Source organism: Punica granatum, chromosome 1 (genome assembly GCF_007655135.1).
Source record: "Punica granatum isolate Tunisia-2019 chromosome 1, ASM765513v2, whole genome shotgun sequence".
Classification (NCBI taxonomy): domain Eukaryota; kingdom Viridiplantae; phylum Streptophyta; class Magnoliopsida; order Myrtales; family Lythraceae; genus Punica; species Punica granatum.
This window is the reverse complement of record NC_045127.1, coordinates 44,440,800-44,467,443: the sequence shown is the minus strand read 5'-3', so window position 1 is coordinate 44,467,443 and position 26,644 is coordinate 44,440,800. Positions and strand designations below refer to the sequence as shown.

Below are 26,644 nucleotides of genomic sequence, written 5' to 3'. Positions count from 1 at the left end.
ATCAGTTTAGGAGCTAGTACAAAAGCTTTGGTGTTCGCTAGGCACTCGATTTGGGCATATCAATGGAAGAAGCTAAAAAATGATTGTAACTTTCAATAAGCTTGCCCAGATCAGCTCAGCTCCATTAGGGATAAAGAGAGGCAAAAATAGAACTTTCAAATTTAGCTTTTATTTTTCATTTTTATCTTATCACATATAAAGCATATACTTATCGGAATTTTCATTACCCAGCATCAATGAGGCTGAGGTGCATCCAAGAAAGTAGAGCAAGAACACCTAGGACTTTCTGTTGGAGCTAGTGAAGAGTTTGGCTCGAAGGTGAAGCCCAAAGCAGGGTAACTTGAGAAGTTTTTTTTTTTTTTTTCCGCTGAATGGGTAACTTGAGAAGTTGCTCTAGTGTACACCGTACCCAAAACCAAAACTGGAACCGATACCCGAAAAAACTGCCGCTTCTTTTTCATTTTATACTTTCTTGTCATTTGTAATTGTATATTAGATAATCTGTGGATGGATGGATGAGCTGTGATATATTTGTGTCAACATTCAACTGTATTATACTATTGTGTTTGATGTGGTTGAGATCTTTTTCGAAGTTATATATTTCAGTTGTTTGAAGAGAAAAAAAAAATTACAGGTTCTACCGTGGTACTGCGGGATGATACAACTCTGGGGTAGGTTCTGGTTCCATATCTCAACAGGGTTGGGTTTGAATCCAAAATCTTGGAACCGATCCCCTCCAGGGTAAGGTCCGGGTACCATAAAAAGAAAAAGGGTTACTTGGATCCACACGCCTATGCTAATATCACTGGAAACATTCTAGGTGAAATGCATTTTCTCTTTACTAGTGTCTTTCTTTTGGGTTGAATACAGGCCGGAGCCTGAAATGTTTATTGATGTCTTTATCTGAAATTAGGACAACTATCAATTTGATATTTCAACAATAGTTTTCAGTTGTTCGTATTTCGTACTTGATGTTGATATTAGCAAAAATGATTTGGGTGCATCATTAGATTTTTTTTTTCTATAAACCGTGTTACTACATTTAAATCTTGGGAAGTAATAATAGAAAACTTCCTCTTCATAAAATTATATAGAAAAGGAGGTACAAGACCTAAAGAAACTCTGCAGAAGTTGAGTCTCCTTGGATTTTCTCAAGACTCTGTTGAATCAAAGAATTGAAGGTCTTCAAAAGGACTCACGGACTTGGCCAAAGGCCCTAGAGGTTCCACGAACATCCCTCGACCGAGAATAAGCTTTGCAAGCCCTTGCTTGAGACTCCATATCAGATTTAACCCTGAGGCCCTAATGATATAATAAAATTGCAAAATCTAGAAAAAGCTTCACAAATCTTGCTCGAGTACTCCCCTTGAACATGAAAGAAGAATCAGGGGAACTTTCTGTTTGTATTTTTGTTTACAAGTGTTTAATTATAGAGTATGCATTGAGAGTTCTTATGTATAGGAATTTCAGAATATATATAGATTTATGAAGCATAGTCTCTGAGAGTTGAAACGGATGCCAAAAAAACCAAACAGACTTGGTCTAGGGGTTGAGCGACACGATTCACATTGTCAAGACAGACATAAGTTCAAGTCACGGTAAAGTCATGCAGTTTCTTATTAGGCAACATGTACTTTTAATTTTACCCCTCTTAACTTTTTTCTTTTCTTTTTGATTTCGACCTACGTAGATAGAATTAAAAATGAACAGAATCAAAAATTTGGAAATTAAACACGCGTAGCGTGGATGGAAAGTCCATGAAATATGAAGCTCGATAAAAAAAAATAGAATTGAGCTTGACATGTGACAATCTCTAGTATCTATAAAGCAACATCTCAAAAAAAAAAATTCAAACTTATCTGCTATATTATAGATGAATCAAGGGTTTGTGTTAAAAGGTAATGCGTTGAATCAAGGATTCAAGAGTGTTCGAGTTTTGTGAATGCAGAAAATCCTTGATTGGGAGAGCTTTACCCTTGGTGGGCCAATCCGGCTCAAACTAAATTAATCGGGACTTATTGAGTTTATGAATATCATAATACACACCGAAAAGAAAAAGACTCAAGAATCAAATGATCACTAACCAGATATTTTCTCCACGATTTTCCCCCCTCACTTCCCCCTTCTAGATTTGTCTTCTTTTGTTAGTGCGCTAGCCTTGCAAGTCCATCGTGAGATGGAAAGTTGAATGCTTGGGAGCGGGTTCAGTGGCAGTTGTCTCTTCGATATTTCTGATTGTTAAGCTGGCCATTCGATGCTCCAAATCTCGTAGGTCATACTGTAATAGGGGAACTTCCCATCAGCGAAAATGAAACCGAAAAGGGAAGTAACACGGGTTCGAATGAATACAAAGAGAAAGAACAAACCTATCAACTTCAACCCTATGTGCAACTTTGTTCCCATCAAACTTTCACTAGATATTTACACTGAAACAATGAATTCAGACACACAGTTCTCTGTACCTTTATCATTCCAGAATCCCATCTCCATGGCAGAAGCATCGACATTTCTCGCTATGAGGAGGTAAACCTTCACCTTCCACTTCTTCCCCACTTGAAGAAAATCAGACTTAAATTATAAAAGGAACATAGTAGAGGAAAGTGAATGCGGGAAAAGGCTTTGTCTGAGATTAGTAGAAGGGGAAAAAAAAGAATATTTAAAGGGAGTAGTCATTGGAACAAAAGAGAAAATAGAAGAGATGCAAATTGGAGAGAGATGAACCGTGAGCGTTGAATGGAGAAGTTATTTGATGCATTTGACTGAGTGAAATAATTATCACAAAAAATGTGGTAGGTAGTTTTGATATTGGAAGAGTATGAAATGGCGTCTTAAAACGGAAAAATGGAAAGCATTATGGCAAAGAGTAGGTACACAATGGTTTTTTTTTATTGAAAACGGGTGAGGAATGTGCCATGATACTGAAAAGATGTAATGTTTAATAGGTACTCATATTGTTTGAATAAATGACAAAATAGTAGTATTATTAATATTAGAAGGGTAAAAAAGTAAAGAAAGCTGAAGAAACATTTTGAAAATGGTTGTAACTTTATATAGACTACACAATTTTATAAAAAATTAAGTCCAGAATACAGGAATCATGGTCGTGAATGGATCTTCCTGGTGATTTTCATTGCATTAGACAGCTCAAGAGGCTGGTCCCTCCTTTGTCAGTTATGGCTTCCCGTTTTCAAGAAATCACTAGTCGTCTGTGGTGTTGATTGTTCACTGACATTGGATATGTCCAAAATGAAAGCTACAAGTTTGTACTCTCATTTGTCATCTTATGGCAGAGGAATGAACAGACAACCACTCGCATAAAGATTATCGAGACATTTTATAAGCCAGAAAGCCTGCTGGCTTGATTCTATTTTCATGGATAAGGATCATAATAAAATATTTAATCACTCTTACAGATTTGACTAATGAAAACCAAAAAGAAAAGCAAAGCGTATACGAATGACTATATAGATCAAGCATAACCTACAAACTTCTCTTCACATTTATGTACGGCTTGTTCTCATCAAACTTCCCCTATATATTTAGACGGAAAAAAGGAATTCAAAGGCATACACACACACTCTTGTCTTTTGGAACCCCTTTTCCATGGCAGAAGCATCCGCATTTCTCGATACAAGGAGGTATCTTCATCTTCAAGCTTTTCCCTTAGCAATAATTGGCAATGGGTTCTGGCATGTCTTGAAACGTCGTACTTGGTGATCCTAGTTTCATAACATAGATAAAGAACCAACGTGAAGGTTACAGAGATGTAGCCATCCATGGTGTCATGCTAGAAACTGCCGGTAGATAGATTCTTTCATTAGTCTTTGACATATATATTTAACAGAGATTTCTTGCTCTTCTCAAAGGCATGCTGTTGTAACGGGAGCAAACAAAGGAATCGGGTTAGAGATTTGCAGGCAGTTGGCCTCAAAAGGGGTGACCGTGGTCTTAACTTCAAGAGACGAGAAGAGTGGTCTCAAGGCTGTTTGCAAATTGAAAGAAGAAGGCTCTGCCGCTCCCTCCGGTGAAGTAGTTTTTCATCAGCTTGATGTTACCGACTCTGCAAGCATAGATTCACTGGTTGAGTTTGTCAGTACCCGGTTCGAAAAGCTGGACATTCTGGTACAGAAGGGGGTTCCAATATCCCATGAATTAAGCACTTCATATTCTTTCTTGTGTTTTTCAAGATCCGTCTCGTCAACAGGAAATTGTGACTTTCTCTGTATCACCACCAGCTGACCTCAAATAACAAGCATAAACAAGTGATTAAACTCCGGGGTCGTTCCATTCTTTCATCCAAATGTGACGTGACCCTTATCTGAGCTCCTTTTTTGATGCCTCTCTTATGTGACTAATAGAAGATGGAAAACTATTGCAGGTGAACAATGCCGGGATTAGCGGTACCATTATAGATTTTCAAGCCCTTACAAGTGCTGTTGAGCGTGTTGGTGGTTGGGTTAGTCTTCATCCTATCTGGGATGGCTTTTTACCTGGCAAGAAATCCCAATTTAAAGAAGAGAAAAATCGAGGTTGTATGATACCAAACCACTTATGGTGTGAGAATCGGATGATACCTCAAAGTCCTATTCTTGATAGTGCTAGAAATCTGTTTGTCCTTTTGATATAGCCAACTGATGAAGCGGAGTGGAAAACAATGGCAACCCAGAATTACAAATTGGCGGTAGACAGCGCCGAAACGAACTACTTTGGCTCAAAAAGAGTGACCGAAGCTCTCCTTCCCCTGCTTCAACAGTCGAGTTCTGCAAGGATCGTCAATGTCTCTTCAGAATTGGGACTTTTGCAGGTAACTGTAGTGATATTCTGTACTTTCCAGTTATATTCAGAAGTAAAACATGCTTGAACTTTGGCTTTCCAATTTAGCGTACTCATGATTCGACTTATCTTTTGGATTTTGGACATTGAACTGTTTTTCCTCGTATCTGGAAATAGAGAGAACTTGATGAACTGTTCCTAGACTATCATTTTCCTAAACCTTTCTTAATCAGAAGCATGTCATGAAATGGCTATTCAAAATCTCTCATTTTTACCAACATGGGTTAATTTAAGCGATTCGACGCTCGTTCTCCTTAAGCAAGGTCTTATGTTCAAGTTCTGTGAATGGAGAAAATCCATATTGTGAAAGCTTTATCCCTTAGCAGGCCAACCCTGCTCGAACTAGATTAGTAGGGACCCGATGGGCTCTCGGATACCAGGGTACACACCAAAAAAAAATCTCTCATCTTTAAGAAGTTTCTGTAGTTTTCTCTGTTGTTGCATTCTAAAAAAAATTAACATTTTGAAATTGGAAAGATAATTAGACAATGTAATCCAATAACGATCTAGGAACTTACTTCTGCTTCATTGAAAAAATGAAAAAAAAGATTTCAAACAGGTTTTCCAACACGGAAACGTGAACCTGGAACACTTCCCGAAGCAGCGTATCACTACATTTCCCCGACTTTTTCCTAAAACTTCTGCTATCAAACTTGTCAATTTTCAGAATATTCCCGGAGAATCAATCAAGGATGCCCTTGGAGAAATCGAGAACCTCACAGGAAATCAGATAGAGGAGATCCTGAAGAAATTCCTGGAAGATTTCCAGCAGGGTCAATTAGTGGCCAAAGGCTGGCCAGAGACTATCTCCGCGTACAAGCTCTCCAAAGCAGCTCTGAATGCTTACACGAGGCTCCTAGCAAAAGAGTTCCCAACCTTCCTTGTGAACAGTGTTTTCCCGGGCTTTGTCAAGACCGATATAACCGGCAACAATGGACTTCTATGCGCTCCTGAAGGAGCAGAGGGCCCTGTTCACCTGGCTCTTCTCCCAGAAACGGGGCCCTCTGGCCTCTGCTTCTTTGGGAAAGAAGTCGGTTCTTTCTGAGAAACAAAGCTTGTTTGATTGAATATCTGGCCATAAGACCAAATATCATGTGCCAAAAGGGGAATGGATTATGACAGCAACCTGTTGAAATTGATGTAATATACATGCAACCTGTTCTGTGCACTTTCACAAACTTTTAGTAAGATGTTTGTCAGGCTTCTCTGTATCATCAGATTCACATAATTTTCGATAATCGATGTTACCTCCCTAAAACCATGAAGTTATAACAAGATGTTAAATCGATGATGAATGTATATTGGCCTAGGAGAGGAGAGACTGATTGAAAAGAACGGGGATATGAAAAGTCATGGATGTGTTATCTGCATGTGTTCTAGTCATGGTTCGGGGATGTGAAAAGAACGAGGTTTGGGTAGCTTAACACCCTGTCAAGGAAATCTTAAGGAACAGGCTCTCCTCTCACCTGCTGCTTTTAGCTTTTCCGGACATCCAAGGTTGTCCGCTTATTTTGCAAATCACAGTATCGTTCTCCTCAAGACAATTAACAGACCAAAAAGAGAAAAGAACCCGAATATATCTCAACCTATTTGAGGGAAAATATGTTGAATAGAAAGGTAACCATTTGCTTGAATAGAATTTTAACCATATATGCTGGAAAAAAAAAACTAATCATTTGCTTGACCAAAATGTATCCATTTGGAAAAGTCTGATATATCCTACAGAACTTAAAAATTGTCAATTCGGTGGAATTATCTGGTATTCAAGCTCCTTCCCTTCAGATGCAAATGAGTCAAATGATTGAATTTTGACAACATGTCGCCTTTTGCTACATTATTGGAAAGACAATTAAGCATGCCAGCATGGTGGAAGCCTCAAAATGTAAAATCCAAAAGATGTATGCTGATTCATTAGCAAGAAGGATTAAGCGACTCAACAAGAGAATCAAAAAAATTATAAATATAGCTTACCTTCCCCTGCCAGGCTTCTCAACTGTGTGAACAAGGGCTCCAACTTCACACCAGAAAATGGCCTGCGAATGTGCTGGGCAATCTCAGACTTTCCAATGTTTTGCTGCATTGAATCACACGTAATGCTTTGTAACTGATCAGTTTAGGAGCCAGTACACTCTAGCATACCAGTAGGAGAAGCTAAAACATGATTATAACTTTTCAATAAGCTTGCCCAGATCAGCTCAGCCAATTAGAGATAAAGAGAGGCAAGAATAGAACTTTCAAATTGAGCTTTGATTTTTCATCTTTATCTCATCACATATAAAGCATGTAATTATAGGAATTTTCATTACCCAGCATCAAAGAGGCTGAGGTGCATCCAAGAAAGTAGAGCAAGAACACCTAGGACTTCCTGTTGGAGCTAGTGAAGAGTTAGGCTCGAAGGTGAAGCCCAAAGCAGGGTAACTTAAGTTGTTCCAATATACATGGTACCCAAAACCAAAACTGGAACAGATACTCGAAAAAACTGCTTCTTCTTTTTCATTTTATTCTTTCTTTGTAATTTGTAATTGTATATTAGGTAATCTGTGGATGGATGGATGAGCTGTGATTCATTTGTGTCAACATTCAACTGTACTGTATTATTGTGTTTGATGTTGATGAGATCTTTTTCAAAGTTATATATTTCAGTTGTTTGAAGAGAAAAAAAAATATTTATAGGCTCCAACATGGTACTCAGAACCGATGATATGATACAACTCTGGGATAGGTTCTGGCTCCATATCTCAACAGGTTGTACTGTAGGGTTCGGGTACCATAAAAAAATAGAAGGGGGGGGGCGCTAATATCACTCGTAACATTCTAGGTAAAATGCATTTTCTCTTTAGTAGTGACGCAACGTACACACGAGTAATTTATTACAGACCCGTTGATCGCGCACGAATACCGGAACTACGACCTTCTATCACCTGTTGATTCTACAAATTTCAGGAATAGGCATCCAACTCGAACAAATCCAAGAATTGGGCAAAGAGTACGAAAGCTCCAATTTGTTGATAATCCAAAAACAACTCTTCTAGCCCTAGGGCTTACACAAAACTTAAATAGGGTTTAAAAAAAACTAAATTGTATAAAAAGAAATAAACTTTCCTAAAATTGCAAAAAAAACAGCCTAATTAACACAAAATTGCCTGTTTGAGGCTCTAAACGATGGAATTCGCCTAAAATATCAAAATTTCATGGCCAAGCCGGAGGATTGGAATTCCATTGCTGTCATTTTATATGTATATGGTTACAATTATCTACGTTCCCAATGTGCTTATGATGTAGCACCCGGTGGACTGTTAGTGGTGTTTATGGCGCACGGAGTGGCAGTGACTCGCGCAAGTCAAGTGAGAAAGAGGACGCCGTGAGTTTTGCTCCTGAGGCCGTTTCCTTCGAAATAGGGTCGTTAGAACCTATTTTCCTCCAGGTACCGACTTGCTAGGTCTTCTGCTGCATCAAGTAGTGTCTTTCTTTTGGGTTGAATAAAGGCCGGAGCCTGAAATATTTATTGATGTCTTTATCTGAAAATAGGACAACTATCAATTTGATATTTCAACAATAGTTTTCAGTTGTTCGTACTCGATGTTAAGGCCCTGTTTGGATTCAGGAATAAAAAATTTTAACTTTAATTTTAACTTTAACTCAACACACTACATAACAAAAACACACATTTTCCAAGTCAAAAATTTTAACTTTAACTTTAACTCAACACACTACACAACAAAAACACACGTTTCCAAGTCAAATTTATAATCATATCTCATTTGTCTTTTTTCATAATCAAAATCAAAATCAAAATCAAAGTTACTTTAACACTGAATCCAAACGCACCCTAATATTCACCAAAATGATTTGGGTGCATCATTAGATTTTTTTTTCTATAAATCGTGTTACTACACTTATATCTTGGGAAGTAATAATAGAAAACTTCCTCTTCATAAGTACATTTTCACATATTAACAGTTTTGATTAGATTTATTTATTGATTAATGATATAATTTTTAATTTTAAGAAGATAAGCATTAAGCTTGGCTTTCCATGTGTTAAATTTTCCTTCACCCCTCCCTTTCCACGCGGCCAACTCAATTCCATCCCTTCCACCGCCATAACTTTCGGGGTGTTTAATCCTTGTGCTTTCATTCCTTTATCATTTCACTCTTCTCGGCCATAACAGAGAGATTGAGAGAGTTCGAGCAACTAAGAGAGAAAATTGAGAGAAAAATCTGAGAAAAATTCGAGAAAATAGAAAGCGATTAGTTTTCAGTATTTAAAATCCGAGGACTCGTCAAGGTGGCTAACCTATTCTTAAACTAGTACTTTGATTATCCTTAATTGATATTTTTGTAACTGCATGGTCATAGCAATGTCATTGTCACGGATCATGCATGTATTTTTAGATGATCGATTACGACATTTGGAAATGAGTAGTGAGATTTTGAGTTGTATAACTGAGATTGATGGGAGTTGATGAGTCATGTGGCGTCCTAAATCAGTCGTAAGTCAAGCAGTAGAAAAGGGCTGCCTGGAGCAGAGAGGCAACCAGTGTGGCGCCACCACTGCGGTCAGAAGCTAGGAAGGGGCACAAGAACGATCTGAGTACTAGAGGTCTCGACAGTATTATTATGACATTACTAAACCTGTTCTATGATCCGGCTAGTTTAGGTTGTAGTTATTCACTGAGTGTCAAGCTCGCCCCCCAAATGTATTCTCACAGTTGTTTTACAGGTCAAAATGGCGATGGACTCGTGGAATTTTATTAGTATTTTTACTCGTCCGATCAAATTTATAATTTTCTGAATATTCCTAATTTGTATGAAAATTCATATGTATTTATCTATTTCGTCGTGTAAAATTTTCGAATTTTACATAAAAGACCTAAAGAAACTCTGCAGAAGTTGGGACTCCTTGGATTTTCTCAGGACTTTATCGAATCAAAGAATTGAAGGTCTTCACAAGGACTCACGGACTTGGCCAAAGGCCCCAGAGGTTCCACGAACATCCCTTGACTGAGAATAAGCTTTGCAAGACCTTGCTTGAGACTCCATGTGCGCACCCGAGTTTCGTCTCGTCGGGGCACGCGCGCGCGCGCCTATGCAACGCGACTTGGGAGTGTCCACCTTCCCGGGGACGCGCGACGGACGCACGTGAGAAGGGGTCGCCACTTGCAATTTTACGATCTGAAGATCGAGGGCTGGCAAGTTACCCGGGGTCTAGGGGTACGGGATACACCTAATTGCTAAGGCATATGGTCTGCGAAACCCGAGGTTTTGAAATTCGACTGTTACATGCAAGCCTATATCTCGCACGCCCTATCGGTACTCTAGCTTGTCTAGACTTGCCATTTTAATTTAATTACCGCTTAATTAAGTTCCGCTTATCTTACGTGTTTTGACACCGTAAATTCGAAGAAACACTCCGACCATCCACTCTCTGACTGGGATTCTTACATGAATAAATGTACAGCATAAACCCTTACATTGTTCTCTCAAATGAATAAAATGCAAATTACAACAACTGAATCCCGGTCGGTTCGCATTCGGTCATTATTCCACTCGTGCTTACCGTGTGGTTTAAAAATACTAAAATTGAAATTAAAACAACACGGGCTCAGAGAGCCGGGGGTCGGGTCCAACCGAACCAACAGATGGCGAAAGAGTCACGTGACTCTCTTGATAGCCATAAGATCGGTCGAGCTCCCGGGTCATGTCCGGCCGCAACTTACTTTACCCGATCCGAGTCGCCTTCCACATAGACACTACTAGGAGCAAAGCAGTAAGTAAAAACAAGACCCGATTCCGCACTCGGGTTGCGCGCGCTAGGTGTGTGGGGGCGTTGGACCCCATGATTGACAAGAGAGGGTGTCAGACCCTGTGTATATCGTATCCTAGGGATCCGGGCTCGACTTGCAATAAATAAACATAAAACAGAGAGTTGTGTCTTTTTAATGCCGTGTTTACGTGATTAGCCAATTCGTGCAGGATTTCAATCAAAAACGTATCTAATTATTCACATGTGCACATGAACAAGCAAAATCAGTCACGACGGAATTTAATTTTGTCAATTTTAAGTCCGAATAATTAATTAAACCAATTTTGATGTATTTAATCGATTTAATTCCCTTAAAGCCGAGTGAACATGAGATTGGTTCATGTGAATTCGTTCTCGCTTCAAATAACCGATTTTAATGTCGAGTAATTAAAAATGTTCCAATTCGTGCTTTCGTCAGTTTAATTAAAACACAATTATTATTTTTTTGTTCCATTTTTCCTATTTCCCAATTTTCAATTTGTTTTTTAACACGACAATCACAAATTATCACCACAATCATCGAATTTATTCATAAAGTGAGCCCTACGCATGCCACTAAGTCGGAATAATATACTTAGTATCGATTTAAACCGGAAATTGGGCAATCAGACCGGCTAGAGGCGGTCTGCACAGTGCAGATTGGCTGGATGGGCGCTGGGCCGGCAAGTTGGGCCAGGCACGCTGGAGCTGGGCCACGGAGGGAAGCTGGTCCGCGGAAGGCAGTGGCTGGGCCGAATCTGGGGGCGAACTGGGTCGCGCATTCCAGGCCGAACCCGAGGCGAGGCGGAACGGGTCGGGCATCTGGACTGGGTCGGGTCGTCTCGGCTGGACTGGGCCGAACGGGCTGGACCGACTCAACTGGGTGGGACCTGCACAAACCGAAAAGATGGGTCGAGCCCGTGAGAGGGAAAACGCCGGAGAAGACAAAGTTGGGCAGAGGAGAGGAATCCGGTGGCCGCGGACAGCGGCTTCCACCTCTAGGTGCCGCGGCGACAGCGCGTGTCAGCACCCAATTTCGGTCCACCGGCTCCAGAAGGGTAAAATCGTCATTTTCACCATCCATCGAAGGGAAGTATTTCTGGTTAATTGCTTGAGCACTCGCGACTTTTGGAGATATAACATTTCCTCAATTTAGCGCCAATTTACCATTTTTTCGAAAAATACTCCATGGGTAGTCTTTGAATTTCACGTGCGTCAATGTCAATTTTTTAAAATTTCGAGACTAAAATGAGGGCCGAAAATATTTTATTGCATAACATTGATCCATAAATTTTTCTGAACACAATGCCTATCTCGGATCATTTTTTTTCAATATCCAATTGCAAAAACGAGAATTGCAATCTTTATGCGCGTTAAATTTGAATTTTTGAATTTTTTTTAAAAAAAAACAGAGAGAAAAGAACGAAGGGGCAGGGCCGGTCAGAGCAGGTCAGACGGCTCTTGACCATTGGCCCCCCTTCCCCCCGATTTTTTGTCCTTTTCCTCCCTTTTTCCTCTCTTCCCTCATTCTCTTTCCCGGCTCTTCTTGCTAAACCTCAAAGGAAACCGAAAAAAAACCCTAACTCTTCCGCTCTCTCTTTCTCTCTCTCGGTTTTTTGCTCCTCCACGACCCTCTCCAACTCACGCAAAAAAAAAAACCACCTTCGAAACCCTAGCCGCCACACTCCCCTCCTCTCTTCTTTTCTTCTTCTTTCGGGGGAGAACAAAAAAAAAATCGAAAAAAACCCTGGAGGCTCTCTCTCGCTCTCTCCCGGATTCTCTTGGAAAATCCAAAAAAGACCACAGCTCGACTACGGCGAATTCTCGAAGCTCATTCGGATCCCCGCCCGGAGCTCGCCCGAAAATCCAAAGAAAACCCTAAGCTCCTCTACCCACTCTCTCTTGGGAAACTCACAGCCGGGGCTCGATTTTTTTTCGGACAACACACACTCTCCCTCAGCTCACCGATTCTCCCGAAAAAAAAAACTCTCGGCTCACACACTCTCGTAAAAACCCGGAGCTCGAACTCGAACCGGGACCCCACAGCTCGCCCACTTTCGTCGGACGGGAGACCCTCGACTCGTGACCTCCGAGCTCGTCCCGCAGCTCGCCACCCCACAGCTCACTCTCCCGGTTTTCCCTCACCTCGGCTCCCTCAGCTCACCGATCCTTTAGCTCGACCGACTCCCCCTCTGGACGGTCCTCACGCACGGCCATCAACCCCCCGAAATGCATTTGCTTCTCTTCGGTTTCCTCGCTCGACATTAACCGGATCGGTTCATTTTTTTCCAGGTCACAGGGGCAAAGTTCGTGTCGGTCCGTGTCCAGCAGTACAGCCTGTGTCCAGCGGCAGCCCAGCCCGGTCCAGCGATAGCTCAGTCGGCCCAGCTCGCGTCGGCCCAGCCCAGCCCAGTCCGTCCCAGTTCGCAATCCATTCGCTAGGCCTAGCAGCAGCCTGTTCGGCCCACTCAGCCCAGTCCACCCCCATTGAAGGTCGGCCCAGTCAGTAAGGCCCAACTTGTCCAACATTTTAAATTTTTTTTAATTTTTTCTTATTTACAGAATCACCCCTCAACTTCCTGAACTAGGTAAATCCTCGACTTCGTGGCATGGTTAGGGCTCCATTTCTGAACGTTTATATTTGCTTCGATGAATATGATGTGAAATGAGCGTTATTGGGTTGCGTGGGTGATCGAATTTGTCTCAAACTCGATTTTACGAACTTTTCATTTGGTCTCATTTCAGTTCAGAGGACGCATTTTTATTTTTTCAGATCTGCCCCAAATTTTAAAATTCTTTTCAGCCAAGTCCCAGTCATTTTTACCATTTTCCATTCAGTCCTTGAATTTTCCAGAATTTTTCAAGCATCCCCAGGAACTTTTTAAGTTGTTTCAGTTTAGTCCCAGGGCCATTTTCGCCTTTTTCAGATCTGCCCCGAATTTTAAAATTATTCTTAGTTAAGTCCCGGCCATTTTTAATATTTCCCAATCAGTCCTCGAATTTTCCAGAATTCTCTAACCACTCCTAGGAACTTTTCATGTCGTTTCAGTTGAGTCCCGGGGCTATTTTCCACCCTTTTCAGATCTGCCCCGAATTTTAAATTCGTTTCAGTCGAGCCCCAACCATTGTCAGCACGTTCCAATCGGTCCCTGAATTTTTCAGGATCTTTAAATCAGTTTCGGAAACTTTTAAAGTTGTTTCAGTTCGGTCCAGGGAGCATTTTTCACTTTTCAGATCAGTCCAAATTTTTAAATTCATTTCAAACTAATCCTGGGATATTTTCAGTAATTCTTACACAGTCCCCATTTTTCCAGAATTTTCAAATCAGTCCCCTGAAACTTTATCCGAATTTTCAAAGCAGTCCCTATTCTTTTAAAATTGTTCAGATCAGTCCCTGGGCATTTTCCAAAGATATCCAACCCTTTCCTACTTGGATCCCCGACCGACAACTTATGTGCCCCCGTTTAAATATTTTTATTTCAATAATTGTATGCACATAACATGATGAGGTGTGTTCTTTTATGATTTTTTTTTTTTGCGTTTCCATGTGTCGGTACCGCTCTATCGATTCCATTAATATTATGTGTGTGTACATTTGCATGTGTTTATCGTAATCATGGCGGCACCGATTGTGTAAAATACGTATGTTTATCGTGCTTGACGTGATGATGTGCTCTTGATCTGTATTTAAATGCTTTATTTCATTGTTTAATTCGAAACCTCACACGAATCAGTTTAGTCATGTAAACTCGGCTTAAAAATCAAATTTTTTAATTTCAAGACGGTTGGAAATTAGAGTTTATCGGGCGGCCCACTAATGGCCATTCCAACGGCTCGAAATCCATAAATTAAAGTATTCGGTAAATTTTAATCCACTTAAAATTCCACACACAAGACGATCGGGATGCTAAACTTGGCTTAATAAACCACTTGACTCTTTTAAATGAATTGCACGAATTGATTAATAATTTGTTATCGCTTCGACAGTTCAAGAACTGTTAGTAATGCCCTTTTAAAATTCACAATTTCAAGAGCACCGAGATGCGTACCACGTAATCTTGATTTTCCATGCACACACATATTTCCCGATTCAAGGACATGACTACCGGTTCTTGTCATGCCGTCATCCTAGCGTAAGTTTGTGTTTAGAATGGGTCAAAACACATGAAAACAGATTAATCACAAGCTCGGCTTAATTAAACACGGGCAAATAGTTGAGTAAAAGGGTTAGGTTTTGGGTTTCAGGCAAAAACACTCTTGTCACAATCTGTAAAAGCCACATTGTCACAATATAGGAAATTCTAAAAACAACACACACATCCGAGAGTCGATTACAAACGTTGTGTTTGTCGGGTCCACAAAAAATAATGCCGAATGCCACATCCCCTCTCCATCACCCATTTGTTTGCTTTAGGGTAGGATTTGTGTGCCAAGATACCCTGGTTAATAATTGGTTAACTCACGTAAATTCGGCAATAACAAAACCTCATTGTTTGATTATTTGTGCTTACTTGTTACATTTTGGCACTTGTTTGTTATGCGGGTCGAGCCCGATCCTTTAGGATACGATTCACATGGGGTCCAATGCCCCAATCGTAGATTACGAGATCCAATCCCCTAACACTGAGCACGCATCTTAATTTCAATTCCAGTCTTTTCAAACCACACGGTGAGCACGAGTGGAATAATGACCGAACGCGAACCGATCGGGATTCAGTTGTAATTTTTATTTATTTGAGAGGACACTGTAAGGATTTATGTTGTACATTTATTCATGTAAGAATCCCGATCGGAGAGTGGACGGTCGGAGTGTTTCTTCAAATTTACGGTGTCAAAACGCGTAAGATGAGCGGAACTTAATTAAGCGAATTGAAATGGCAAGTCTAGAGAAGCTAGAGTACCGATGGGGCATGCGAGATATAGGCTCGCATGTAACAGAACCCCTAATTCGGAACCTCGGGTTTCGCAGACCATATGCCTTAGCAATTAGGTGTACCCCGTACCCCTAGACCCGGGTAACTTGCCGGCCCTCGACTTTCGGGTCATAAAATAGCAAGTGGCGACTCCTTCTCACGTGCGTCCGTCGCGCGTCCCCGAGAAGGTGGACACCCCCAAAGCCGCGTTGCATTGAGACGCGCGCGCGCATGCCTCGACGAGATGAAATTCGGGTGCGCACAGCACAAGAGACAGCGACGAGCACCGCCTGGACTACGCCGTGCTCGGGATGGGCGTCACGAGGCTCAGGTCGGTTGTGATCGAGGGGAATTTCGGGTTTTGGCGAGGTTTTTTTTTAAGTTTTCTGGCGAGGGATTTTCCGAGTTCAATTTCGGAAATCGAGGGAATTGAGAGGGTGAAATAAAGGGGTTTTGCTCCGGGGAGTGTCGCGAGTCCGTTCCCGGAGAGAAATCTGAGCGAGAGGGAAATATTTTCGAGCTTTTAAGAGAGATCCGAACTAGGAGTCCCGAGAGAGAGAGAGGGATCAGAACCGTGAGGGGGAGATAGCGGCCGAGGGAACGTGCCGGGGAAGCGAGCGGTGGCGTGTCGGGCGAACGTGTCAGCGGTGGCAGGCGGTTGCGGTGGGTGGACAACCGCGGCATGTCGGAGATGGCAGAGGGACGTCAGTGAAAGAGGAGGAGAAGAAGAAGGGGGAGAAGAGAAGAGAAGGAAAGAACGGCGGGGGCGGAAAGGAAGAGGAAGAAAAGAAGAGGGGGCGAGTGGAAAGAAAGAAAGAATAGGGGCGAAAATTAAACAGCCAGAAACTTCTGACCCGCGTCAGAAATTCTGACCGGCGTTAGACCGGTTTGATGCCGATTTGACCGATCTGATGCCGATTTGACCCCGCCCCCCTGGCCTGACTTTTTTTTTAACAAATTAAATAAAAAATGCCATCATTTTGTTAGGATGGACCAAAATGGGGTGCTGACAGCTTGCCCCTTTTTGGTTGCGTGCTTGGATAGAGGATGCAACCAAAAATCGTGAGAAGCACCCCATCGGGTTCCGGCGACTGTCTTGATTCTTTCCCAATAGCTACTTGTTCTTTTGTTTCGGATGTGTCGGAGAGAATTGTGCAAGTGCATGGACCCTGCAGAAAAGTAATGATGGAACTCGGCCCTGCATAAGAGTAAAGATGGGACTCGGCCCCGTAGAATATTAGGGATGGGACTTGGCCCTGCAGAATAGCGATGATGGGACTCGGCCCTACAGAAAAGTAAATGTGGGACTCGGCCTTGTAGAAAAGTAAATGTGCGACTCGGCCGTGTAGAAAAGTAACTATGGGACTCGGCCCAGCAAAACAGTGAAAATGGGACTCGGCCCTATAGAAGAGTGAAGATGGGACTCGGCCCTACAGGAAAGTAATGATGGGACTCGGCCCTGCAAAACAGTGAAGATTCCCTGTAGAAGAGTAAAGATGGGACTTGGCCCTGCATAAAAGTAAATATGGGACTCGGCCCTGCATAAAAGTGAATGTGGGACTCGGCCCTGCGGAATAGTGAATGTGGGACTCGGTCCTGCAGGAAAGTAATGATGATGATGAGATTCGGCCCTACAGAAAAGTAAAAATGGGACTTGGCCTTGCAAAACAGTAATTATGGGACTCGGCCCTGCAAAAAAGTAAAGATGGGACTCGGCCCTGCAAAACAGTGAAGATGGGACTCGGCCCTGTAGAAGTGCGAAGATGGGACTCGGCCCTTCATAAAGGTAAAGATGAGACTCAGCCCTGCAGAATAGTGATTGTGCGCACCCGAATTTCGTCTCGTCGGGGCACGCATGCGCGCGCCTAAATGCAACGCGGCTTGGGAGTGTCCACCTTCCCGGGGACGCGCGACGGACACACGTGAGAATGAGTCGCCACTACCTGTTTACGACCCGAAGGTCGAGGGTCGGTGAGTTACCCGGGTCTAGGGGTATGGATACACCTAGTATGCTAAGGCAATGGTCTTGTACGGAACCGGAAATTCTAAATTCGGGGGTTCTATTACGTGAATGCCTATATCCCACACGCCCTTTCGGTACTCTAACTTGCTAGGCTTGCCATTTATTTATTTACCGCATGATTTAAGGTTGCACTCGACTCGCCCGTTTCGACACCGTAAATTCGAATAGACACTTGAACCGCCCACTCTCCGACCGGGATTATTACATGAATAAATATGCATCATAAAACCCTTACATTGTTCTCTCAAATAAAAGATAAATTACAATGACTGAATCCCGGTTGCTTTGCGTTCGGCCGTTATTTCACTCATGCTCACCGTATGATTTTGGAAAAGACCGGAAATTAAATTAAATGCGCACTCGGTGTATGGGGGCATTGGACCTCGTGATCGAAGGTTAGGGCGTTGGACCCAGTGTGAATCGAGTCCTAAAGGATCGGGCTCGATTCGCATAACAAACAAGTGCAAAATGTAATCAAGCAAGCTCAAATAAACAAACAATGGGGTTTCTTATTATCGCCGAATTTACGTGAATTAATTGATTATTAACCGGGGTATATTGACATATAAATCCTACCTTAAAACAAATAAAAGGGATGATGGATAGGGTATGTAGCATTCGGCATTATTTAAAGCGGACCCGATAGACATGACGTCTGTAGTCAAGTCTCGAATGTGTGGGTTATTTTTAGATTATTCTGTATCGTGGCAATATGGCTTTTACAGACTAAGAGTGTTTTCACCTAAAACCCAAAACCTAACCCTCTACTTGACTATTTGCCCATGTTGATTATGTCGAGTTTGTGATTACTCCATTTTCCCATGTTTTAACCCGTTCTAAACACAAACCTACACTAGAGTGACGGCAGTACGAGAACCGGTAATCATGCCCTTGAATCGGTAAATATGTGTGTGCATGAAAATTAAGATTACGTTGTACGTATCTCGGTGCTTTTGAAATTGTGAATTTTGAAAAGGGCATGACTAACAGTTCTTGAACTGTCGATGCGATTACAGATTATTAATCAGTTCGTACAATTTATTTAAAAGAGTCCAGTGATTTAATTTAGCCAAATTTAACGTCCCGATTACCCTGTATGTAGAATTTTAGGTTAATTAGAAATTTGCCGAATGCTTTGGTCTACGGATTTCGAGTTGTCGAGATAGCCATTAGTTGACCGCCCGATAAACTCTAATTTCCGATATGGTCACGTTGTATACATATAATTACAAAAATAAAATATTTAAATGGGACACATTTATTGTCGGTGGGTGATCCAAGTAGGAAAAGATCAGATATTTTTAGAAAATGTCTGGGGGACTGAATTGAACGATTTTAAAGGAGCATGGACTGATTTGAAAATTCTTAAAAAGTTGGGGACTATGTAAAATTACTAAAAATGTCCCAGGACTTGTTTGAAACGAATTTGAAAATTTGGACTGATCTGGAAACGAAATAATTGTCCCAGGACTAAACTGAAACAGCTTGGAAAGTTCCTTGGGATGCTTGAAAATTTCTAGGAATTCCAGGACTGATTGGAAAATCGTAAAATGACTGGGACTTGATTGAAAATAAATTTTGAAATTGGGGGAAGATCTGAAAAAGGTAAAAAATGGCCCCGGGACTAAACTGAAACAACTTGAAAAGTTCTTTGGGATGCTTGAAAAATTCTGAAAAATCCGAGGACTGATTGGAAAATAATAAAATGACTGGGACTTGATTGAAAAGAAATTTTGAAATTCGGGGCACATCTGAGAAAAATAAAATGCGTCCTCTGGACAGAAATGTGACAAAACGAAAAGTTCGTAAAATCGAGTTCGGGACAAATCCGATCACCCACGCGACCCAAGAACACTCATTTCACATTATATCCATCAAGCAATCATTAATATTCAAAAATGTAGCCCTAAACATGCCACTAAGTTGGGAATTTACGTTGTTTGAGAAGAATAGGGGCAGATCTGTAAATAAAGAAAAAATTTCGTCAGACAACTTGGGCTGCTGGGGAGTGGGCCGAAGGGCTGGACCGGGCCGACGGGGACGAACTGGGCCGAACTGGGACGAGGGCCGAACTGAGCCTTTGCGATCCGGATTGGGCCGAGTGGGCTGCTGGGCCGAACGGGCCGTTGGCTGCTGGACTGGACCACTGGACCCGGGCCGAATTGCTGGGCTGATCCGCTGGACTTTCACGGGCTGGGCGCATGAATTGGGTTGCTGGACAACATGTGTTCAACCCGAAAATCACGGCAGACCCGATTAGAAAAAAAAACACGAAAACTAAAGAGAAGGGGAGGGGTGGTCCGAGCGGCGGTGGTGACTGGCCGCGACGACTTCGGACTCCGAGGGAGGTTCCCGGTGGTCCGCTGAAGGAGGCTTACGTGATGGGGGGCTCGGATTTGCCTGCGTGATGGAGGAGCCGAAGAGAGGAATCGGGTCCCGTGGTTCAGTCCGAGATTTTCCGGGCAAGGCAAGGGATTTTTTTCTTTTCTGAGTTGAGGAGTTAGGGGATGAGCTGGAGTTTTTTTCGATTTGAGAGGAGCTGTGGGCGTGGGCGTTATCGGGGAAAAATTCGGGCGAGTCGTGGGAGCTATCGGGGAAAAATCCGGGTGAGTTGTGGGAGCTATCGGGGAAAAATCCGGGTGAGCTGAGGGAGAAGAGGCCAAGCTAAGGTTTTTCTTTTCGCGTGCGAGCTGTGGGTGTGGGCGTCCAGAGCCTCCAAAAATTCGGATTTTTTCTTTTTAAGTCTCCTTGCGGCTAGGGTTTTTTTCGTGTGTCCGATCCGAGAATCCCGATATAGTCCCCATGCCATTCGGATTTTTTCCTTTTCTGATCTCTCCTTCCATTTTTTCCTTTCATTTCCTTTTTAACCGAGAACGAAAAATAACGGAAGGATGAAGAGGACCGCGGCTAGGGTTTTCGAATGTGAGGGAGGGGCCAACTGGAAATCGCGGAGAATTAGCTAAGAAGAGGAAAGATCGAATCCGAAATTTTATTTCCTTCTCGGTTTTTTTTTTGGCTCAGGAAGAAGAAGAAGAAGAAAGAAGGAAGGAAATAAGAAGAAGGAAGGAAGGAGAAGAAGGCAGAAAACAATAAAAAAATGGGGGGGGGAGAAGGAGGAGGCAAGGGTCAACTAACCGTTGCCTCTGAATTTTTTTTTTTTGGTCAGCAGTCGGTCAGACCGGTTCTGACCGACCTGACTTCTTCCTTCCTTTTTTTTTAAAATTTGAAAATTCAAATTTAACGAGCGTCGAAATTAAAATTCTCGTCTTTGCAATTAGATGTCCAAAAAATGATCCGGGACCGGCATTGTGTTCAGAAAAAATTTATGCATTAGTGTTATGCAATAAAATATTTTTCGACATCGAATTTTCTTCCCGGATTTTAAAAATTGACGTTGACACGCGTAAAATTCAAAGACACCCCGTAAAATATTTTTATAAAATTGATGTTAAATTAGAAAAAATGTCACTTTTTCAAAGGTCGTGAATGCTCGAGCAATTTGCTAGAAATACTTCCCTCATACGGGGTGACAAAGGGACGATTTTGTCGCTTTGGAGTCGGTGGACCGAAATGGGGTGCTGACAGTGCTGATGGGATTTATGCTAGCCGCGAAAGAGAGATGATCTTGGTTTGCCTGGCATTGGGCTAGGCCTTCACTAGGGATGACGTGGCACCCTCTCGTGCAGCGGGGATGACCCATTGTTCTGCTCATTGAGTATGCCCCGGTTGCTTCTCAGTGCTGCCGTAGGGTGATGATGTTGTGGGTTGGACTGGCTCTTAGGATCACGATTCATTTATGAGGAACTCAAGCTTTGAGAGTGAGCGCTTACGTATCCCATGGGACCGGGAATCAGAGTCTGCCATAGTTCTTGCCGCTTGGTATCTGTGATCATGACGTCATTAGCAAGACATAGTGAGTTACTGACGATGTATGGGTGTATCAATGCTATGAAAATAACGTCATTGTGACACACGATGCTTCAGTTTTGGGTCCCCTTGGTGACCCGTGAAGAGTTTTGCGTTGATAAATACGAACAGATCCCGCTTTCGAAGGTCTCAATGCGAGGCCTTCAAGGGCTTTTGTCGGCCATGTATGGGTATATTAAGACGTCCTCAGTGATGCCCTAGCGACTCTATCGATTGTTCGACACGATCGTCGACTTAGGACCCTTTTCGTCAGGGTACTGCAGGGTGGCTACGTTTGTGACCCGCATGGGGGAGTTCAGTGCAAATTTGGTCAGACCTCGGTCTAATCATTTCCAGAGTGTTATGACTAGACTCTTGAAAAGGAATGTCTAGGACTTTGGCTTTGTAGTAGCCAATTGTAGGGTGGCTATGACCCGTTTAGAGTTGTTTATGGACAGAGAGAAAAGAGAAAGAATGGAGAGTACGTTGCCCCAAGCTAAAATGATACACGAGTTCACGCCCGCAACGAGATGTACCCCCCCTTTTTGTCCTTTCATGTTGTGGGTTGCGCCAAACTGCTCGGATGGCGTGTTCGGTCGCCCACTGTACTCGAGGAAGAATCCACCTTGGAGGGTTAAATTGTGTTGAAGAGCTGATCGGGGATCGCGTTGGAGTAGATAACCTGGCCATTTCCCTTGGGGATCCCTAGTCCGGGTAGTGTACGAGAGCCTAGGGTGACTGTTTTATTTATCTGTCGTTTTACTCTCCTTTTGCCACGGTCACCCACCTCGGGGCCCTACCTCTCAACCTAAAGAGGATGAGCTCTCCTTTTGCCACGACCACCTACAAGGGGTTTCCAGTTGTGCCTCTCTTTTGCTCTAGCTTTTGCCTAAGCCGCCCCTAAGAGGGGTTTTCGACCTAGCGGGCTCGATTCTTTTATCTCTCGAGCTTGTAATGGCGTATGATTCGAAGGACCCGACCTCCGAGTGCATTGTGTCTTATCTCCGTCGAAGAGTTGTGTCTGCTGCTCCCTTTTTGTCGGGGGTTTGTTGATTGGATTAGCGTCGTTGGTATTTTCAGTGAACCTTGGCGCTGCCCCGTTTCTTTTATTGGCAGAATTTTTTTTCACTTCTTTTCCCTCTCTCTTCTCTTCTTTTCTTTGTTGATGGGTTTTACCCACTTCTTTCCGCTCTATTTTTTTTCTTGCAGCTGGGGCTTATTTTGTGCCCCGTGTCTTTGTTTGAAACTCCTCGACTTTGCATCGCCGAGGCCACTTTGGTGTGCTTTACCTCGTGGAGACCTGTTGCGAGTTATTGACCCAATCCCATTTTGTGAGGGCCGATTTTCTTGGAAGTTTGACTTTTGTGCACTTAGAAGCCAAACTTCGTGTCATCTGCCTTGCAAGCATTACAAGTAAACTTCCTCTATTGTCTAAGAAAAGAAAATGTAGGATTGCTCCGTGAATAAACAACTGATGTTGCCCCTGTGCGAATATTGGACGGGGATGCCCCGGTCTTCATTTGATAAACTGGCCCGTGGCAGGCGCCTGGTGCGATGTCCCCGATCGTTTCTTGCTGTTCTTTACAGTGCGTGCCTCTTGGAGGGTGCACGCTGTTGAAGTTGTCGGATGTTCAAGGAAGACAGTCGCATCGATGTTGAGTGATTCGCTCGATTATCCTCGTCTTCGGCTTCGTAGGGGGTACCTCATGGTCGGACCCTTTCTCTATCGAAGTAAAAGAGTGAAGGGCCCGATAGAGTTCTCGACGAGGTGTGAACCCGTGCATTGCTCTTTGCCTGTGACCGGCGTGTCCCTGTGAAATACGACAAAGAAAGTGATGTATCAGGCGATTATGCGGTGGAATGTGTGGTAAGAAATGTAAGATGGGCCCATGAGAAAATCTTTTTCGTCCAACGAGCGACCCATGGGGTGTCGCGCATGGGGGACACTCAATTCTGGGAGTCGAATCATCACCACCCTAGAGTGGTCAGACCGTGACTGGGAGCCGCATAGTTGTAGTTTCCCCAATTGCGGGTTAGCATGTGCAACCATCTTAGGGAAGGCTCGAGGAGCCGAGTCCCATGAGAACAGACAAGTCAAACAGGCCTGACAGAACCAATAGGGCTTCCTGAGAACTGTCCTAATGCCCCTTTCTTGCCAGGAGTCTGTTTGGGAATGCATTAAGATAAATGTAAAGAGGGAGTTCAAGGAAGAGTATGTGTTTGCAAGGCGCATGGTGCTCCGGCTGTTGATTAGTATTCGCCGTGGTGGGTGGATTGGCCCTCTCCAAATCGTGGCTTGGAATACTATGAGTCGCTGTGTCAGTTGGTTGCGTTTGAGTGGACCCTAGCAATGAAGATGATTCTTTTCAGCTGGCGAAAGTGCTTGAAACAAGTGAGGAGAAATAATGTACGGATGCGACAATTTCAAAAACATGCGAAGGTATTTCATTAAGATCGGCATTTGCGTTACAACAAAAATCCATCTTCCGTCGTGTGACTTATAGTTTCACCTGCATGCAGGGAACGTTTTACGTAGGTAGCCTCATGGGGAAACCAGCTTTTCCTTTTCGACCTTGTTCTTGTCCCTATGGCAAATACCGATCAGATTGATAGCCGCATCAGAGCTTGATCCATGGTCGGGGAGGGAGTTGGCCTGGACATTTGGTGGCTTGACTTCATTGAAAAAGAGTTGATTATTCTCAATCATCTCCTGCAATTTGCCCCGGAGGGTGTAACAATCATCCGTAGTATGCCCCGGAGCACCCATATGGTATTCACAACGGAGATTCTAATCTTGATTCGCAGGATTGAACTGAGGATGAGGGGCCACGGGTCTAATTTCCTTAGCTGCCAGAAGTTGGCAATAGACTTGTGACTGGGGAACCGGCAAAGGCGGGTATTACAGACGTGGCCTGGCCTGCCCTCCTTGTTGAGGTTGCAAGGTTGGGGCTCGTTGAGCCGTTGGTGGAGCTCCTAAAGCAAAGGGCCTATTTGGAGATGCCCAATGAGGGGTAGGCGCGTAATTATGATCGTATGGTTGCGGGGCCCATGGCGAAGGGTAAGCCGGTGGAGCCGAGTAGTTAATCGGCAAGGCCGAGTATTGCTGTTGGTACAGCATGGGGGGTGGAGCGTGTATCTGAGCGACCGGCAGCGCTGGTGCCAAGTTCGTAGAGTACGGCTGGGGGGTTTGGCTTCCAAGGCTGACGGCATTAACGGACGCGTCTCTGCCCTTTTTGTTACTCATTGGTGATAGCGCAGTAGTGGCATTCTTTGATGACTACCCCTCTTTTTCGGTCGGTCCTTCTATCTTCCCGAGCTTGATGCCCATGTCAAGCTTCTTCCTAACGTCGATCAGACTGGAGAATGAGGAAGTGTGGGCCAATAGGTGCAAGTAATAGGCTTCTATGAGAGTGGAGTGGAATAATTGGATCTGTTGTGTCTCACTGATCGGGGGGACATGCTTTGCCGCTCTAGCCCGCCATTTCACTGCGTAGGCCTCGAAGCCTTGGTTCTCGGTCATCTCTATCGTATTAAGCTCTAACAGAGTCGGGGGTGTCTCCGCACAGTATCTACACTGGTCGACAAATTTGCTCGAGAGGTCCACCCACGTGGGGATATCCGCGACTTTCAGTGACATGTACCAGTCAATAGCTGTTCCCACCAAACTGTCCTGGAACGTGTGGATGACAAACTTTTCGTAGTCCCAGTACGGCAACATCTTTCCTCTACAGTGACGGAGATGGTGACGAGGGTCTATTGTGCCGTCGTATCTTTGGAATTCAGGCACCTTAATCTTCGTGAGTAACCGCATACCCGGGAAAAGACTCCAATCGCCATCGCCGACATGGAGGCGGAAGCCGCTTGATTGTAAAGCTCTGATGTTCTCTTTCATCTTCTTTAATCTCTGCTCCTACTCGGCCTCCGTCTCCGGGAGACAATTTGTTGGTGGTGCTGTGAAGGCCGCCTGAGTTGGCGTGCCTGGTTCAGAGGCAGTGATATTTATGGGAGGTGGTGCTGGGTAGGAGAAGCTGATATGGGTTGTGGAGCTTGGAATGAGAGAGGCTCGGATGTATAAACAGGAGCGTGGGGTTCGGTGCCAGGAAGACCATCGGCGGAGGAGCTGCGTAGATTGGAGCCGGAGATGGTATGGATATCGACGGCGGTGCTAGCATAGTTGGGTCCGACGGTGGGGGAGGAACGGCCGCCTGGAGCGTCACCAGTGGTGGAGGAATGTTGACAGGGTGGACCGCCGGTGCGTGCATTGAGGGCGTTTCGCCACTCTCCGGAGCATGGGTCAATGGGACCCAAGGGTTCAGGTCGACCGTTAGCCCATACCCCGGAGGCGGATTAGAGTTTGAGGAGGTGCGCTTTGGGCTCTGAGCAAGGCCATGAGCTCGGCCATGTCGGCGGCCATCTGATTGACCGTGCCCTTCAATGTAGTAATGTCACCTTCCAGCATGACGATGCGGGCACCTTCAATGGAGGTGGACAGTACTTGGGCCTCCGGCGATGGGATTGGTGGCGGAATTGCTCCCGAGTGTGCCGGGGGCGCGCCTGCAGGGGTTGGTGGTGGCGGTGCATGAGTCATGGGCGGTTGAGAATAAACCGGCGTCTGTGGAGCATTTTCCTCGGAACTAGCGGGCTGGTTGTTTTGCGCCATCCCCAATTGCTGACGAGTAGGATAACGATGCGGCGCCAGTTATGGTTACCTACATCCCACAAATTTGTAAGTTGCAATGTGAGCAAGTTCTGCTAACTATATAAATGTGCAGAATCAATAAATAGAGAGATGCGGTGTATAAGATGCATGGATTTTGAAAGCTAACGCTGTTATTCGCATTGATCCACATGGTTCGAAAATACAATGCAATTTTTTGAAAATAAGCCCTAAATCGATCTTCCACCGCGCTCGGGGCGCGAGCGACCACCGCCGTGGAAAGTACCAGTTCTAAGCGAGGGCCTGGTGACGATGTCTATCCTAAGGTGCATGTGAAGGCCTCCACGAGCCCTCTTCCTAGACCTCTCCAGGGAGGTGTTCGCGCAAGCGAGCTCCTGATCGTGTCTCTGTAGCTTGGTGCGGGTCCGAGAGAGCTCCCTCCAGAAGTTACGGTTAGTCGGTGAGTTCCGCATCTTTCTCAGTAGCTTACCGGCGAAGGTGATCGATTCTGCTATTGGTGAGAATACC

At 43.9% G+C, this 26,644-nt stretch overlaps 1 protein-coding gene across 1 annotated transcript; it reads left to right on the top strand.

The window, feature by feature from the left end:
* Nucleotides 1-3,427: 3,427 nt before the first annotated feature.
* Nucleotides 3,428-6,091, top strand: LOC116191572 ((+)-neomenthol dehydrogenase-like). The gene is made up of 5 exons (XM_031520269.1): nt 3,428-3,638; nt 3,867-4,122; nt 4,379-4,456; nt 4,628-4,804; nt 5,501-6,091. Exons 1-5 carry the CDS (start codon nt 3,604-3,606, stop codon nt 5,876-5,878), a joined length of 924 nt encoding a protein of 307 aa, XP_031376129.1. The 5' UTR covers nt 3,428-3,603; the 3' UTR covers nt 5,879-6,091.
* The last annotated feature ends 20,553 nt before the right edge of the window (nt 6,092-26,644 follow it).

Excerpts from the sequence above, each read along its gene's own strand:
- LOC116191572 (XM_031520269.1), top strand. The coding sequence starts at position 3,604 with ATGGCAGAAGCATCCGCATTTCTCGATACAAGGAG. Across the intron at positions 4,123-4,378 it reads TCGAAAAGCTGGACATTCTG|GTGAACAATGCCGGGATTAG; the intron begins GTACAGAAGGGG and ends AAACTATTGCAG. Across the intron at positions 4,805-5,500 it reads CAGAATTGGGACTTTTGCAG|AATATTCCCGGAGAATCAAT; the intron begins GTAACTGTAGTG and ends GTCAATTTTCAG.